This window comes from Strongylocentrotus purpuratus, unplaced genomic scaffold, assembly GCF_000002235.5.
Source record: "Strongylocentrotus purpuratus isolate Spur 01 unplaced genomic scaffold, Spur_5.0 spur5_scaffold_5, whole genome shotgun sequence".
NCBI classification, from domain to species: Eukaryota; Metazoa; Echinodermata; class Echinoidea; order Camarodonta; family Strongylocentrotidae; genus Strongylocentrotus; species Strongylocentrotus purpuratus.
Genome location: NW_022145611.1, coordinates 14056836 through 14073778, shown reverse-complemented (window position 1 = coordinate 14073778; position 16943 = coordinate 14056836). Strand labels below are relative to the sequence as shown.

Sequence of the window (16943 nt, the reverse complement as noted above, 5' to 3'; positions counted from 1 at the left end):
TAAGAAGCAAACCATGACCAACTTGCACAGGACCAAGTCCAGAGAAGGAACCATTCCCAAAGCACACACAGGACTACATGGACAGCCCTCTGAGAGCATGACTTGTGATCTGTTGAGAATGATTCAAAACAATGAGGCTCTTTACAATCTCAACCTTCTGGGCTAAGCGCCTCATCCAAAACCTTTCTGTACTTCCTGTCAAACCTGGGCAAGATACCAGGCATCAGGAATCATGATTAATAAAGACATTTATCTGCTTTACAATGATATATCAACCGTAAAATACCAGAAATGCAACTTCAACATGATCTATCTGGCGGAAATTAAAATGTACAAATAAAGCAATATCACCTTGCCATGGAAACGGTATATGTGTGTACTTTGAAATAAAGTGAAAGTAAGCATACTGAATGTGTCCCCCCTCTACTTATTACATTTTACTTAGTGTTGGAATGAAAAGACAATGGTTGATCCTGAATAGATGTCCCCCTCCCCCTTTTTTGTTTTTGTTTAAGTCATCAAGGTTGAACCTATTCTATCTAAAAAAGATTCTCTCCCCCCCCTCCCCCACTGAAAAATAAAATAAAAATCCTAGAGCAGTTTAAAAGCAGCGGATTGCTTCAAGAACCAAAATGTTTCTATTTCTACAACAATTTATTTTTGTATTCATTATTATTGATAACATGTGTGTTTTGAGATGATTATGAAGGTTGTGAATCCATTTTCATTGATGATTGATAAATAGTGAGAAAACGAGAGAAAATGAGTATTTCATTGTGAGAAAGGACATGAATAAAACCAATGATGATTTATGTTAAAGGGAAAAAATATCTTCATGGAGTTGCTTCATGTTTAAAGCAGAAAATATATACCTAACATTTATCAATATGCATAGTCAAGCTCTAGTACATGTTTATCATCAATATACAATTCATTTAGAATTACAGAAAGGTAAACAGATACTAACAATTACAATTCGTAATAATAAAACTTTATCGTACATTAAAGATATTGCAATCAAAACCAAAGTGGAGGTCATTGACTCCTGGTCAAACTTTTGCGATTATTAAAGAGATGTATATAAAGTAGCATTTCTGGCAACCTTCTAAAAAATCGTTATACATGGAACATTAAAAATACATGTATATTCTTTTCAATACTAATTATCTGGGGATCCAGAACGGCAAAGGATTTTAGCATGGCACATAAGACAATCATTCTCGAGCAATCGAGAAAATTACAGTACATAGAAGGGGAAGAGAGAAAGAGAGAGAGAGAGAGTGAGTGAGTGTGTGAGAGAGAGAGGGGGAGAGGAAGAGAGAGATAGAGGGAGGAAGAAAGAGAGAGAGAGAGAGAGAGAGAGAAGATTTGGCAAATAAACAAGCAAGACAATATGAGAATGTAATAAGATCTTGATGCGTCAAAAAATAAGAATCTATCATTATACACTGGCTTGATAGCAAGAATAATCGTTCATTAAGAGATAGGACAGGAGAAAGGAGAGAGCCCTATAGGGGGCAAGGGGTAAAGGGATTCTGGAGGGAGAGGAAGAAAGAGAGAGAGAGAGAGAGAGAGAAAGAAAGAAAGAAAGAGAGAGAGGGGGAAGAAAGAATGAAAGAAAGAGAGTGGGGAGAGAGATTATGAGGTAAATGAGTGCGAATAATGAATTTAGATCCCAATTCTCTGATGAGAAGAAACGCCCTCTTTACTGCCAGATGTAAATAGGTTGATAATTTTCTAAAGAAATTAATACCTTTGAGAGATTACCATAAACATAATAACTGTTCTTAAAAATATAAGCACAAAACTTTGGCAAACATTCTAAACCCTGAATAAAAAATATGCCAACGATTATGTTCGGACGTTCGAGAGACACCGCGCGAATACATGCCTGTACAACAAAAAATATACCGGCTTCAATGCATGGCGTCGGCGGTTGCTAGGGGTTACGATACCAATTACGCACTACGCACAGCGCCATCATGTAGCATCAACCGGGTTTATTATAGTCGCGATCCTCTTGCTCTCTCACGTGTGGAGCTCATTCTGAAGAGTTTATCGACTTCTTCCATGGACTTTTAACGGACGGGATCCAAAAGCACCCCTCATCAGAGACCAGTTACAATACCAGGAATAAAAAGTCAACCAACCGTCTCAGAGCCAAACTATTTGAGGATGGAGTCATCATTCCCTGCAATTGACGCACGTTGATGAATGAACTATTCAAACGGTCAATAACTGGCCAGGTGACAAAAGAAAACTTATCACGCTCCAGAGGAGCTTTCCTTTATTACCACTTCATTCAGCAGAGACTCTTCGAAACTGGTCTTGTTTACAACAATCAAACTCCCGGACAGTAAACGGAGTAGGGGAATGAGTTTGAGGCGCACATTTGTCAACTAACATTGTCGATAGTTTGGTAGAGACTGACGAATTACTAAGGAAACAAAACTGACGACGGGACAGCTTGAAGATGGAGGTTTCGGAGCAAGAAGCAGGAGGTGATTTACGCAATGAAATACCAGAGGTAAGCCAGGAAACACCATCGAAACGTTTACAAGAATCCATTCTATACTCTCCGTCTCTGCCTTGGAGACAACAATACAGCCACCAGTCCCAGGAGCGGTTGTTTGTTCGTTCCGATTTGTCATGTTTGCTAAGCCGCTACTTATCCGGGCAAAGAACTCCGCGAAGGGTATGGTATCCGTGTAGCCTAGTGTATCTTTCTATTGAGGTTAATCATTGTTAATGTTAGATGTTAGTTTAAACAGTTAGGAATACAGATATACGATACACGTAATATTAGACGGGGGTGTGTCGGTATTTAACACAAAGAAAATAATATTCATCAAAAAGCGCACACCGTTATTAATGTCCTTTGTGATATTGTCCAACAAAGGTCTTCAAGATTTATGAAATATTGTATGTAAACTGCTTCAAATTAATTACCGTTTGAAATAAGCTGTAACCATCCTGTCCGGACACACGACCTGTGGATATTATTAACATTTTCAAGTAAAGAATGTGGCCCGTATTTCTGAAGGTCGGAGTTCACTTAAACCTGACTTATGGGGCGTTGCAATTAAGTCCAGAATAAGTCGGGTTAAACTGAACTCCAGAATGAAAGCAGAGTCTGCGTCCAGTCTATACGTTAGTTTTCACAGAATACGCTGCGTTCAGAGATGTTCATGAAAACATAGCAGAAAAGCATAATGAGCGACACAAATGACCTCAAAATGATGTGCAATTGAACAAAATAATATATATTCATAAACTATCGGTTTCGGTGTAGCCTATATCAAAGATGAAGATACAATTAAGCTCGTTGTGTTCGGGGTTGTGTGTCCAGCGCTTTAAATTTATAAGCTTAAATATTTATCCTTTAATGATATTGTCTAACATAACTCCTAAAAGACTTATGAAATATTGCCTGTAAACTTCTTCAAATTACCGTTCTAAATCAACAAAACCTGTCCGGACAACAACGTCTGGGTATACTGCATGACTTCGAAATAATTTGAAGTTCAAGTTCAATACTGTCACTTGACAGGACTCACAAACCGCCTTTTGACCTTACACGTCAATGGTGACCCGACCTACATGTATATTATTGGATTACCCTCATCCACAGACCAATACCTGGAGGATCATCTCTCTCTCTCTCTCTTGCTATTTAGTGCATTTTGTCTCATATTCAATTTCTGTACTCTTTGAGGAGTTGAGGTTTCTCGCCATTCATGTATACACATTTTTGTTGTTGTTGTTGTGTTTTGTTTGTTTGTTTTTTTTTTTTGGGGGGGGACACTATTCTTTCGTATTTCCAACTCTATTTGATTAAGGGAAGGAGCTGGGTATGCATTGCTTGCGTCGTTTTAAATGGATTCTGTCAAATACAGACTTTCCTTTATACACGCTTTTCTAATTTTAACAACTTAATTTCATTGACATTTTGCAAATTATGCAACATTCATACAAGCTCCAGTCGGTGAAAAGAAGAAAATTAATGACCGTTGGTGTTATGAAACCTTCGCCAGAAAAATGATTCCCATTGATTAAATAAAGTAGAAACACAATAGCGAACAATCATTCCCCGGTCTGTTGTTTCTAGAGAGGTGTTACTTGCAGTGGCCTCGTCAAAGAGAAAATAAATCATTGCATAATTGAGGTATATAAAGTGAGGTCGTGTCAGTCAAAAAGATTTCATTAATGAAGGTTGGCGTTGCTAATGAAAATTGAATGAAAATTCATCACCATACGGTAGTAACGGGCAATGTAATTGGAACTTTAATAAAGATCAAGTTTTTACGTGGAATCGAGCACACACGCAAACAAATTTCCAGGCACTACTTTTTCTCAAATAGATCTATAACCAAACCTGTTCGAGCTCGTACCCCCCCCCCCAACCTCTCTCTCTCTCTCTCTCTCTCTTTATATTTATCTCTCCCTTTCCAATTCTCCTCCCTCTATTTTTCTTTCTCATCCTACATGTACACGTACCCTCTCCACTTGTTTCTACATGTATATATCTTTAATTTATCTATTTATCTATCTGCATGTACATTATACCTATCTTTTTTTCCTTCTCTCTCTTTCTGTCACATTCTGTCCATATTATGTCTCTTTTCCAGTCTTTTACTCATTTTTTACCTTAAAATCTTTATTGTTGGTCTCAAATATATACTGAATCCTGTCAATAAGCTCCCGTACATTATCTTGTATTTGGCCAAATTGAGAGAAAATGCTGATATTAAATCCACGGTATCTGTTAAGATGGTTGTGAACAAGTCTTGAAACCTTTTAGTGTATTTAAAGTGACCATGTTACCTAGGTAACGAGACGCAAGTCACGATAGTGAAGTAGTCGATCGTGTGAGTTTATTTAAAGAACGGTTAGACAAGAAGAATTCCGGAGTATGATGATGATGAGAAAACGAGAGAGAGGCAGAGAAGAGAAGGAGAAACTAAAATATTGCCATGGTTTCTCAAAATAAAATTTTAATTTCCCCAAGTACATTTATCACACCTGAATGAAAATGTCATAGGAACACGTTGTCACCTTCAGTTGTTACTTCATTATAATCATACTCCTGAAGCACATTAATCGACCAATCGTCAAGGAAATAATTGATTTTGTGAAAAATGTGTGACAAGCGCCCACCTTGAATTAGGTGATAAAATCAAGGAGCATGTTTAATTTCGTCTATGCAAGAAAGGGCATTGTTGGATGCATTCGCTTACCTTAAATCCTGTCACTCCAATGTAGCATATTCTAATTAATGACACCATGGTTACAAGCAATTTACCTGATTGAAATTTAACATCCACGTTAAGCTTTTAAAGCCTCCAGTAGTATGCTGTCGTCTGAAGCTTGTCTCATCCAACATACATGTTACCTGTGTAAAATGACAGTGCAGCTCTGTCTCAAGGTCGTCTATCCTGAGGTGTGTTGCCCTCCCCACTCCTCGGATAAGGGATTTCATAATTGTGCAGTGTATGCAACCCTTCCAACTGAGGATACAATGCCCCTTATTTAATGAAGTCGGAACAATTACTCTATTGCAGAAAAGGAGAACATCCTCCTTGTAATTGTATAACAAAACTCATACATGTACCTTTCTGTGGTTCGCTATGAGTGTCTAATACTCGTGCTTTCATAATTATGAGGGTGCAGAAACGGTTCTAGAGGATTAATGGGGGCCTTTTTTGGGGGAGGGGTTGCATACATTTTGTAGGTAACACATTTGACGGGGGCTTGAATAAATGGTGGGCTGCTTATATATTGTTTTTTTTCGTAAGCACCCCCCCCCCCCCCGAATCACTACTCCAAGACGGGTGGGTAATTCAATATTTATTCATCTAATGCCAAGTACATTTCTGTTTGTTTATCATGTCCAATTGCAAAGACTGTAGAAAGAAAAAAAAACTAATATTAATGCTATTCAATAGCCTTGTTTATATCTATACTATCATGTGCGAACATTAGAAATACGTATAACGTAACCCAACATTCCTTCTATAAAAGGTAATATGTCAACTGTATACAATTTAAAATTAATATTATACTACAATAAATCGTTATGTAGCGATTACATTATGAGCACAAAATTATTCGATGAGTGACATTTCCATTTGTAGAAGTTTTTCTCCCGATCATCTTTTGCATGCCCAAATGCACCACGATGCAAATAACTCTCATAATTTGCTTACTGTCCTTCATGGTTCGCTTCTTTTAATTGTTCAGAACACCTATTGAAGCTCCATCTCATCAGGCAATATCAATTTCAAAATGCCACGTGATATTATTTCTGCCATGCAGAGACCCAACATCAATTTGCTCTTGAAAAGGGTGGCAAAAATAATCAATTGTCATGTTAATGTAATTTCATCAGTGCAATATACTCCATGTTACGTCTTTTACAAAATGCTTTTTGATGGGCTTATCATGTTGATTATTGGAATGACTGGGATAATTCGCAAGGCAACGGGAAAGAAAAGTGCATGCAAAATATCAGTTTTTAGGTTAGTGGTCCAGTCTGTGAGAACATTTTGACTAGTACCAAGATAAGGATCTTCAGTGGTGTATCATTCTTTTTTTCTTTCCTTCATATTTGATTACAACGATCACTTTACCTGCCCGGATTATAGTATAGTATTAATGACTGCTTTGAGAGAATTAGTTGTTTTTATACGCTCAAGGGCTATTGCCCTCGGCACGCCTCGGGCAATAGCACAATTGTAACCTTCCCGGAATAGTTAAAGTTTATGAATGCAATTTCGACCAATCAGATGGCTGGATTTCTTAAGTGAGGTATATAATCAAGACTATACGCATCTATACAATAAAGGAAATTTAACTTTAAAACATTTATGTTGGTTAATTGGGAAAATATAATATTTCTGATGGATTAGAGCGGTTTGGAGAAATTTAGACAAAAACCATGCAAGATCTTTAAAATCATATTACCCTAAGACAAATCCAAAATATTATGCAATTAAATTCAGAAGTGCATGTACATTCTCTTGACTGTAATGCTTGAAAGTAAATTGAACATGTTTTCTGCGGTTAATAAGCTATTATAAACCCAAAAATTAATTTTCATATGAGTCGTACATGAAAGTAGCTAGAATATAAAGTACTCAAACAATGTCAACAATATCAGCTTGCAATATCAACAGTTCAATTAGTCAGGCTATAGGGATTGAGGCCAATGTTCAGAAGAACCGATGCACCCCCCCCCCTCGAATAATGTGAGAGCTATTCAATCAATAGAGTCCGTATCGATTAACCGTGACACAAATGAAAAAGAAATTGTATTCTACCTCAAGGAACCCTTGAACCTAATTGTACTCAATATAATATATATAATCATGATGAAAACACAAATACATCAACCTTGGCCATTACTCTCTTTCTATGTCATTTTCCTGGCAGTTGTGCGAATTGTGACATCACTCCATTGTTCTACCAGACCCTTCCTTTTCTTAACCTTATCGATCAGATCGATAGCCATAGTGATCAATGGGAACATATATTATTGTCGTCTGCGTCTTTTGAGCGTCACTTTCCTAGTATACTGACTTTTGTTTATCGTTGTATGGAGCGAGAAAACAATTCTTGTTTAATATCCAACATATAGAAATGGAATAAGAATTGTGCGCTTTCAAAATTGCCCTCTTTCATTCTGAATTTATCGTCAATTTCTTTGAAAAGGGTAGTTGTGCTTTATATTTCAAATGAGTGGGTCGAATTATTTCAAGAATGGGAAGGGGAAGGGGACGAAGAGGGGTGTATAGGACGGGGAGGTGAGGGGACAACACATACTTATTGGAAATGCAATATGAAATAGATTATTATCCCGTAATTATGAAGGAGGAGAAGGGGCAACTTCCCCAAAGTTCCCGGAGTCAGCGGCCCGTGCTGAAAGTGAAAGGTATAATGTTTTTACTCCATTATCTTTCTCTCCAACGGCACGATATCATGAAGATTGTCTGTTTGAAATGTGTTTTTGCTATAGCATCATCCTAATGTACAGTGTATGGCGTATAGTGAATGTAGCCATTGAGAGAGGGGGTATCGGTTTTAACAGGTCTATTACACTATTACAGGTGGAGAAAAAACGAGGAGATGAGACGTACACGTAGACAGAAACATGACAAAGAATGGTATATACAGAACGTAATATTATCTTGCATCCCGACTCATTCAAACGATGTTTAAAGACAGTGAAGTGAATTCGAAATTCTGACAGAAAACCGAACTAGAATTTCTGTATGGTATCATACACGGTATCAATATCTGCTAACACACTTTGAAAGCCCTTTAATGGCTTCCTGTATCACGGCGAGGTGTTAATTATTCATACTCACAATAATTGGAAAATCAAACTCCTCCAGGCGCAGACACCATAGTTTCTTTATTTGTTCATACAATTTGACTTGACAAACAACCGACTTTATTTATTCGAAAGCCCCCTTTTGTGCCTAACGTTTTCTGACTTTACACGTTCTTTCAAGAGATGCAATTCGACGCTGAAAGAAAGGGTTTCTACAATCGTTATTGATGTCTTTGTGATAACCGTGATCGATAATCCTTGATCATTTGTTAAAGTCTTGCTAATAGATATATCTCTATTCCATTTTCAAAAAGAGCAAGAGCATGCAGGATTGCATTATATACACGAACGAGACTCAGGATAAACAGTCAGTTGTCGATGTGCTTCTTTCTTCTAAACAAACCGAATAGTTTTACATGCATTTATAATCCAATAGCTAAAATTTACCATGCAATTTGCATTTATTTGCATTAAATTTTTTTATTTTTATTGCTTTTCAATGGCTCTTGCAGAGGTGTATAATGAGGTAGGTTTATGGGGTAGAATAAAAAGAAAAAAGGTAGAAAGGGAAGGGAGAGGGGGGAATTTACCTACATGTACATTAGTAAGACCCCTTCCTCCCCACAGACTACGCACAATACATGTTATGCATCCGTCATTTAGTCACAAACAAATTGTGGCTTTTTTATCAAATATTTATTCAGAGTGTAGCAAAATATAATTTTATTATTCATTTATTCATAATATCTGTTAATTTTGTCAAATCAAATGAACATACCAGATCATATGTTTATTCAATTTCGTTTGAGAGGTTAACTTTAAACAAACACTCTAGATCTTATAATTCGATAACGCTCGTGCAAATATTGAAAAAGTTCGTTCATTGGTTTATTTCCACTTGACTCCCACCCAAAGGTCCAATTAGACTTCACCTCTCTGATAATTTTTATGACTAATGACCTTTCGAGGGGTACTTCAGACATAATTCCAAACGAAAAGCAAACAAGATGTTCATAAGTCCGGCAAAGTTATTAAGATATTTATGGGGCGACGAAAAAGATTGTCGAAAGCGGATGCTGATTTTCTTTGAACAATCGGGTTACGTTAGAGTAGAACGTGTTATTAGTTTCGTCGTATCCACAACAACGGCTTCTTATGTCGATTTAATATTATTTTACATGTACATTGTATATTAAGGGAAAGAAGAAATCAAGTTTTCATCGCCAAGACCTTCGTCCATCTATCGTGTTGATGTGGTGACTGGTGAGCCTTTTATCAAATTTGGATATTGGGGAGTTTTTTAACAGGATTATGCCCAATACTGATCGTTCGCAGTCATCGCAGACTATCGATAAGTTATAGTGATTGCAGTTGTGATTTGGACCCTTATCTCTGGTACATACATGTTATTACTGTATGTATTCGTATTGATTGTGTTATTGTTGTATTTGTATAGCCTAATCTTCTGGTATGTAAGTAAATCTATTTTAAGTAGAAGAAACCAAAGTAATATACGTTCTGATAACGGTCATGCTAGTATACAGTAATTGTTAAGAGAACCTTACATACTTTGTTCGTCTCATGGACAGAAACGTCAATTCAATCCTCAAGATGGGGAATAATTAAGACCTTGGAGTATCCAAGAAGTTAATACACATGCAGGGGGGGTGCGGGCAAGGGTTGTTGGGGCGGAATATATCAGGGAAAGGAGCTCCGCCTATTATATACCTTCGTTGATCAGGAGAATACAGCCCTGTTCATTTTTTTTTGTTATGAGGGGGGGGGGGGTCGTTCTAGGCACATGTTAGCCTACTAGCTAGGCTTCATGCATGCCTATGCTGTATAATTATGCACCATAACAAACAGCTCCAAAACCAAAGGACGGTATACAATCCATGAAGGAAAAACATTTCCCAAACATCTTGTGACTTTGCGGGTGGTTTTTATGATCCATTGCCCTTCTCCGTGTGTTTGCTTATGCAAACAATGCTATTACAAATAGTTGTAGTTGCTCTTTTATGGCGGATGTCATGACGACGTTTGTACTTGGTGCAATGAAGTGTGTCGTGAAATGATGAATGAATTATTTTTGGCAGGAATTCTAAAGCGTTCACAGTTGATAATATATTAATCACTCGCAAGAGAATAATACTATGATTATATGTGTATTATGTACGACGTGATGTAGCCTATCGTCTACTGGAATTATAACCGAGTCTATTTTAAACTACACATTTAATTCTTTCAATAGTTTAGTGGGTTTTATAACAAAACACATCAAATTGGTATCAAATTAATGTGGGAGCCTCAATTTAATTCAAATGAATTAATTTGTATTAATAATGGCTGCAACCATGTCAACCTTCATACTCCTCGACAACCAGAAAGACGAGAGAGACAGATATAGAGAAATGGGGGGGGGGGCATAGGTAGATAGAGAGGGGAAGAGAGAGAGACAGAGACAGAGAGAGACAGAGACAGACAGAAAGAGACCGAGGCAGCGACATACAAACATAATCAATATTGGCATGGAAAGTATAATGCAATATTGCATTTCTGAAATGCTGCATACATAATGCTCGTCAGGTTCATAAACTGAACATTTTAAATGAAAACGTCTATAATGTAGATACAAAAATTATTTATATAGACTCCCATAATACCGTCCCCACATTGTATGATAATAATAACCACAGTCGAAATTGTCATTCATGATCATACCGTCTAGACGGAGGACAATGTTTATGGGTTCACGGGAGAGATAATTGGATACCAATTGACAAGATGAATGACACATGCCACTAATAATGAAATGTTTTTTGATACATGACTTAATCGTTCAGAAAATTGAATTCGTTTGCTAGCCAAAATGGAATAATGCTCTCATCTAGGCATTTCAGTAATATCCGTATGAGTTCTATATCGACTTGCAATTAATTATCATGCAAACAGCTGCGCTGAATTATATTGGTTTATCTGTAACTAATGGAAACTGATTGAAGTGAAATTCGTATAATGGAATCGATTGTGAAAGATAATCATTGTTTGACAGTACAATGATATTCTGAACATTTCATATCCAAGGTAATGGTCGGATTGATTTACTAAATGGGAATTTTTTATGAGAGAGCATGGTTGATTATAAAATATGGTTGAAATGGAAAATGAAAACGAAATACGAAACAACAATTGTGTGTTGATAAAACTAGAACTCTTGCCTAAATAATGTGATACTGACTGTCTTACAGCTTACAATGCTATATACATGTAGTCATCTTTTAAAAGTTTTTCTTTCGTGTGTGTGTTTTTTAAAAGAGGTACGGCTAAATGTTTTTCTTTTCTTTTCAATCACTAAGTCCAAGCATCCGAATTGATATAACTTTATTCGAAAGATGTAATGGTATAATTTTCCGAGGGGGTGAGGGAGGGGTGGCCCGACGTCTAATGCCCAGTTATCAACTTTCCATGCAGGAAATTTGACACTTTATGATAGTGACAGTCACTGTTGGTGCACTGTATTTCGATTACAACCATTTGATGTTATTTTTTCTATCAAGTATTCTTTTCTCATTATGACATAAAAAATCTCAAAGAGTCCACCTCTCCCGAATAAAGGGTGGCAGTTGCCCAAATATTTTTGTGCTTTTTAAACATGATCGGCGCGGTTTCTTATGCCATTCTTAAATGATGTATCCCATATTTCTATAATTTCCTGTACACAGCATGAACAAGCCCTTCTAAACGGCGACCACCACCACAACGGTGACGACGTCGACGGTCATCACAACGTCAATGACGAGCGGCCCGTAACGGTGGGTGAGCAGGTCAGGCAGGAAAGCGACTCGGCTGGCGGAGCCCCGGTCCTTGCCACCGCCCATCTGACCATGGACCAGTCGAAGGACTTCGGCGGGGGCGGCGACGAGTCGGGGGTCGGGTCCGTCACGGACAGCTCCTCCGTGGCCAGCAAGAGGAATAAGATGGGCAAAGATGATGATTCAGACCACAGCGACAGCGGATGGGATACAGATTTAGAAATTGATGGTAAGTGTAAGGATATACCAATATTCCTTCGAAGTTTTATTCAAAAATCGCTTTTCTAAATGTGCCTGATATAGCAAAAACAAGTAAATGCAAAGCAGATTAACACACAGTGTACGTACATTAATAATTTTTAATTTATATATAGGCATTAGTTTTTCTAGTTATTTAGGCGGCGGGGTTCAGATAGGCATGAACATGTATTTTAACATTAGGGAAATGCAGCGGAGCGAATCTAAGGGGGCGAAAGTGCAATTCCATTTTACTCGCTTTCTACCCCCCCCCCCCCCCCCCGTGATATGTACTTTAATTCAAGCATGCAACAAATGAATTCACCATAATTAGTTCCTCATTCAGGGCTTCTGGAAAAATCATCAATGTAATTGGAATACATTAATACCAAGTTCGCATAATGCATAATTCTCATTAATGGCAGATTTTACAACACGAGGTGAATTAAATATTCACAGAAATATTTCCTTGACAACCCAATCCAAACCTTTAAGATTATTTCATCCCGTTGATAATTATGTTATTTTACAACCTGTACTGCCGCAGGAGGCCATGAACATTTGGCGCACCATTCCTTTAATCATTTTGGAGAATTTGCATTATATCCTTCAACCGCATAATACAAACAATAGCATTTTTTTTTCTTCATCCGGATTTTGATGTACAAACGGAGATTCTTATCCAGTCAATTAGCTCTGAGCAAATAATACGTGGAGGGCAAACCACCATAGTAACCAAGGTTTAATTGTGTCAAGTGTGTAGCTGTATTAATATACCCAAGAGCAATTAAAGCAATGTGATTAAGGGAAGTTTGACTCTGCGCGGTATACAATTACGATTCTGAAAGGGATATTGCAATCAATAATTATTATTTACAGTCTGACATCCTTGTAACTATATCATCCGGTCAATCAATATGACTATTCTGTCGGACACACAAGTCAGGTCAATTTGAAAGCTGAATCAATATTGGGTTTACTATAATATTGTCTCCGACTGCGTAACTGATTCAATATTGACTTGCAACAATGTGTTGGCATTTTGAATTTGAAATTGCAACATACACGTACATGAATGTATCAAACTTGTTGGATGACGATAAAAGTAAAACGACATCATTCCCATCTGCAAAATATACTCTTAGGGTTAGCGCATTGGCCGATAAGGTATTTTTTTTCTTCCAACACTGAATTCGGGCTATCATCATGATGTGGGTCCTCTTGAATAAAAGTCAATTTGCGATTGGTCGCAATTCAGATCAAACGCAAATATCATACGCAACTTGCAATCAAACGCAACTGTGCAATGATAAGAGAGTTGCGATTGAAATCAAATGCAACTTTGCGTTTGGTCATAATTATATCTATCATAAAGTTGCGTTTGAAATCAAACGCGACTCTCTGTGTAATGGAATTGATTTTTAGGACTTGCGTTTGATTTTCAGAGTTGCGTGTAAATGCAACTCTTTATGTAAGAGAGTCCATGCAGGTGCGGCATTATGGGCAGGGGGCTAGCACTCTTACCATTTGCCAAACTTGCTGCAATTAATTGACTTATATATGGACATAATGATAAACTGCTTGTGAGAAAGACTTTCACAAAAACAACCTAAGGCAGTTCATTTTTATTCCCATAGTTTCGTTCAATCGCCGATAGCGCAATGGAAGACGATCCATGGTCCCTTTGCACAAAACTTACCATTGATGGTAACTTTGTCATAAATGGTAATTATCATGGAAACCTTGATTTTAATTGGCTGTTGAGCCCCATTACCATGGTAGTTGCCATTGATGGCATAGTTACCATCAATGGTAAGTTTTATGCAACACGGCCCTGGGCTCTGTTTAAACTGTTCAAACTTTATATCAATAACAAGTTACAATAATTGTTATAAGCTATAGAAATCGTGGCATTTGATTGACCGAGATCAAGTTTGTCATAGAAATTTAGCTTTTTTTTAAAATTGATAAAAACTTTTATGAAACAGGGCCCTGGTTCTAACGGTACCTTTCTAAAAAATTATCTTCCTTCAGAAAAAGACAAGATAGAGGAGTATGACCCGACGGGTCGGAAGACCTACAAGCAGGCATGCCTGGACATCGGTGTCGTACCAGCTTCGCATTTCTTACGTCACATGACGACGAGCAGGGTGTCTATGAAGCACCATGGGCTTGGTCCACACGGCGCAAAGGCCATCGCAGTAGCCCTTGTGGTAAGTTTTGAAATTTAGCTCCCTCCCTCATCTCATCACCAAAATACATTGCAATGAATATTAACTGCATTTTAAATGCAATCTTTATCGTTTAAAATGTTTAAAGCTAATTGTATTTGTGTAGATTTGCATGGACAAATATTGTTTGAAAGTTAAAAAATCGCGTAAAAACACATTAAAACGTTAAGAAAAATAATGTATGATGAGTTTAATTTTAATTGTATATGATTATAATTGTTGCATCATTCTCTTGATTCTTGTTGAATGTGTTCGTTGTTTTTATTTTTATTTGTTGTTTTTTGTCTTGTGTTGTATATCTTAAACGTCATATGTAATAAATGGATTGAAAACTGATTATGAAAACGAAGTGAACAATCATTCCTGAAGCGATTTTGCTACTTCTATTTACGATTATAATTATGTTGGCGTGTTTGAGTATTATTTGATCGAGGATATCACATTCACTGCTGTAACAATGGGCATTGTGCAAAATAGCCAGACATCCTTCATGATAGCTTTCATCAATTGATTACAATCGTATAATGTTTAATTTCAGGCTAACACGACAGTATTAACCTTGGACTTGGAGGATAATTGGGTAGAGGGAGATGGTGGCGTGTACATTGCCGATATGCTCAAAGAAAATTGCTACATAAATGACCTTGTGAGTATACTGTTTGTCTGTATGTCCCTCTTTGTATGTCTTTCTCTCTCTCTCTCTCTCTCACTTGCTCCCCCTTTCTCCCCGCCTTCTCCAACTAATTTGTTTCTCTATTTCGCTTTTTTCCGTATTATTATTCCAGTTTCTGTCTTTTTCATAATTTCCGCCTTGACTTATATTAATTATCTCTCTCTCTCTCTCTCTCTCACAAATTATGCATATCGCTTTGTATCTCTGTCTGCGGTTCTGTGTTTTGTCTATAGTTTATCTCTCTTATATGTTTCTCCTTTTATCTCATTATTCTTTTTACCTCCCTTTTCCACTATTTCTGCCTACTGTTTTAATTTCACTCACTCCCTTTCTCTTGCACATTATTTTCATCCATTCCTCTCACTCTTCATCTCTCTGCAATTTTACTCTTACAATTCTTTCCTGCCTACCTTAATCTTCTCCGTTATGAATTGATATGCTTCTGCTTGTTTCAATGCTCTCTATAGCCATTTAATCTCTCCTCATTTCCTCTCTAATTTGCCTTTCCATTGAGGCCTATACCATTAGCTCACTCGTCGATTTATATTTCATGGTAAAAATTAATTACGAGTATGATCATCCATGAAAACGCCGCTGGGTTATCATTCAGTATCAGCTCGTCTCGTTTCATGAATTTCAGAGTCGGGAAGTATGAAGTTTTTGTTGATTTTTGTTAGTAAAAAGATCCAACCCTCCCGTGTGATAATGATCAATGCCATAGCAGGGGGGGGGGGGTCTCCTATTATTCATTAGTTGAACCGGTGCCCCCCGGAAGGCAACAACAACAATCACCAACAAAAAAAAAATTGGACCCACACTGTGCAATACTTATATTATTGATATTATGAACGTGATATACAATGTACTCTGTTAATGTAAAGGAGCTAATTTCCGCTCGTCGAGGAGTGTGATTAGGGACCACTCCTTTTGGTGTGAAATTTGGACGGAATTCACCCTCAAAAGATGTAAAGTTAGCTCTTAAAAGACGATAAATTCAGTCTTTTAGAAAAAAAAATCGGTCTTTTTGTAGTGAAATTTACATCTTTTGAGGGTGAATTCCGTCCAAATTTCACTCCAAAAGGAGTGGTCCCTAATCACACTCCTCGACGAGCGGAAATTAGCTCCTTTACATTAACAGAGTAAATGGTCATCACGAATGGGGTATAAGTTTTTCATTCATCCCCACGCAAATCTCATAACATGAAAAGCTCATCCAAACAAAAAAAAAATATTTTGTAGCTGTCGTACACATGTAAATACATTTTCTCTATATTGTTGGCCTTCAATGCACTGTCGTTATCATACTGTATTTTCTCTTTTTATTCCGTTTCCCAGAATCTTGCCGAGAATAAAATAGGATCAAGAGGAGCCAAAGCGATGGGAGAGATGTTGCTAGACAACACAAACCTGAGACGGGTTAACCTATCTGGTGAGATACCGACCGTTAACACTGCAATCGTTCCTATTGGAAAGAGCACAATAACAGTGTCCCACAGTGTGAAAATAGTGAATATGAATTGTGTTTACATTCTCGGTAATGTGAACTTGTTTCATGTCCATTACACTGTGGTGAGTACACACTCATTTTCTGTGGCCACAATATGTCACATATTGGTATGTAGCCTAGTGTGAAAACTGAGTGTGAACACAGTATGTCA

The 16943-nt window shown here is 37.3% G+C and overlaps 1 protein-coding gene across 1 annotated transcript in view; it reads left to right on the top strand.

The window, feature by feature from the left end:
* Positions 1–2292: 2292 nt before the first annotated feature.
* The window catches only part of LOC582270 (leucine-rich repeat-containing protein 74A), a 25121-nt gene continuing 10470 nt past the window's right edge, over positions 2293–16943 (top strand). The window contains exons 1-5 of the mRNA XM_011676565.2: positions 2293–2527; positions 12055–12373; positions 14416–14594; positions 15151–15258; positions 16621–16714. Coding sequence (XP_011674867.2) covers positions 2474–2527; positions 12055–12373; positions 14416–14594; positions 15151–15258; positions 16621–16714 — 754 coding nt within the window. The 5' untranslated portion in view covers positions 2293–2473. The remainder of the gene's footprint in view (positions 2528–12054; positions 12374–14415; positions 14595–15150; positions 15259–16620; positions 16715–16943) is intronic.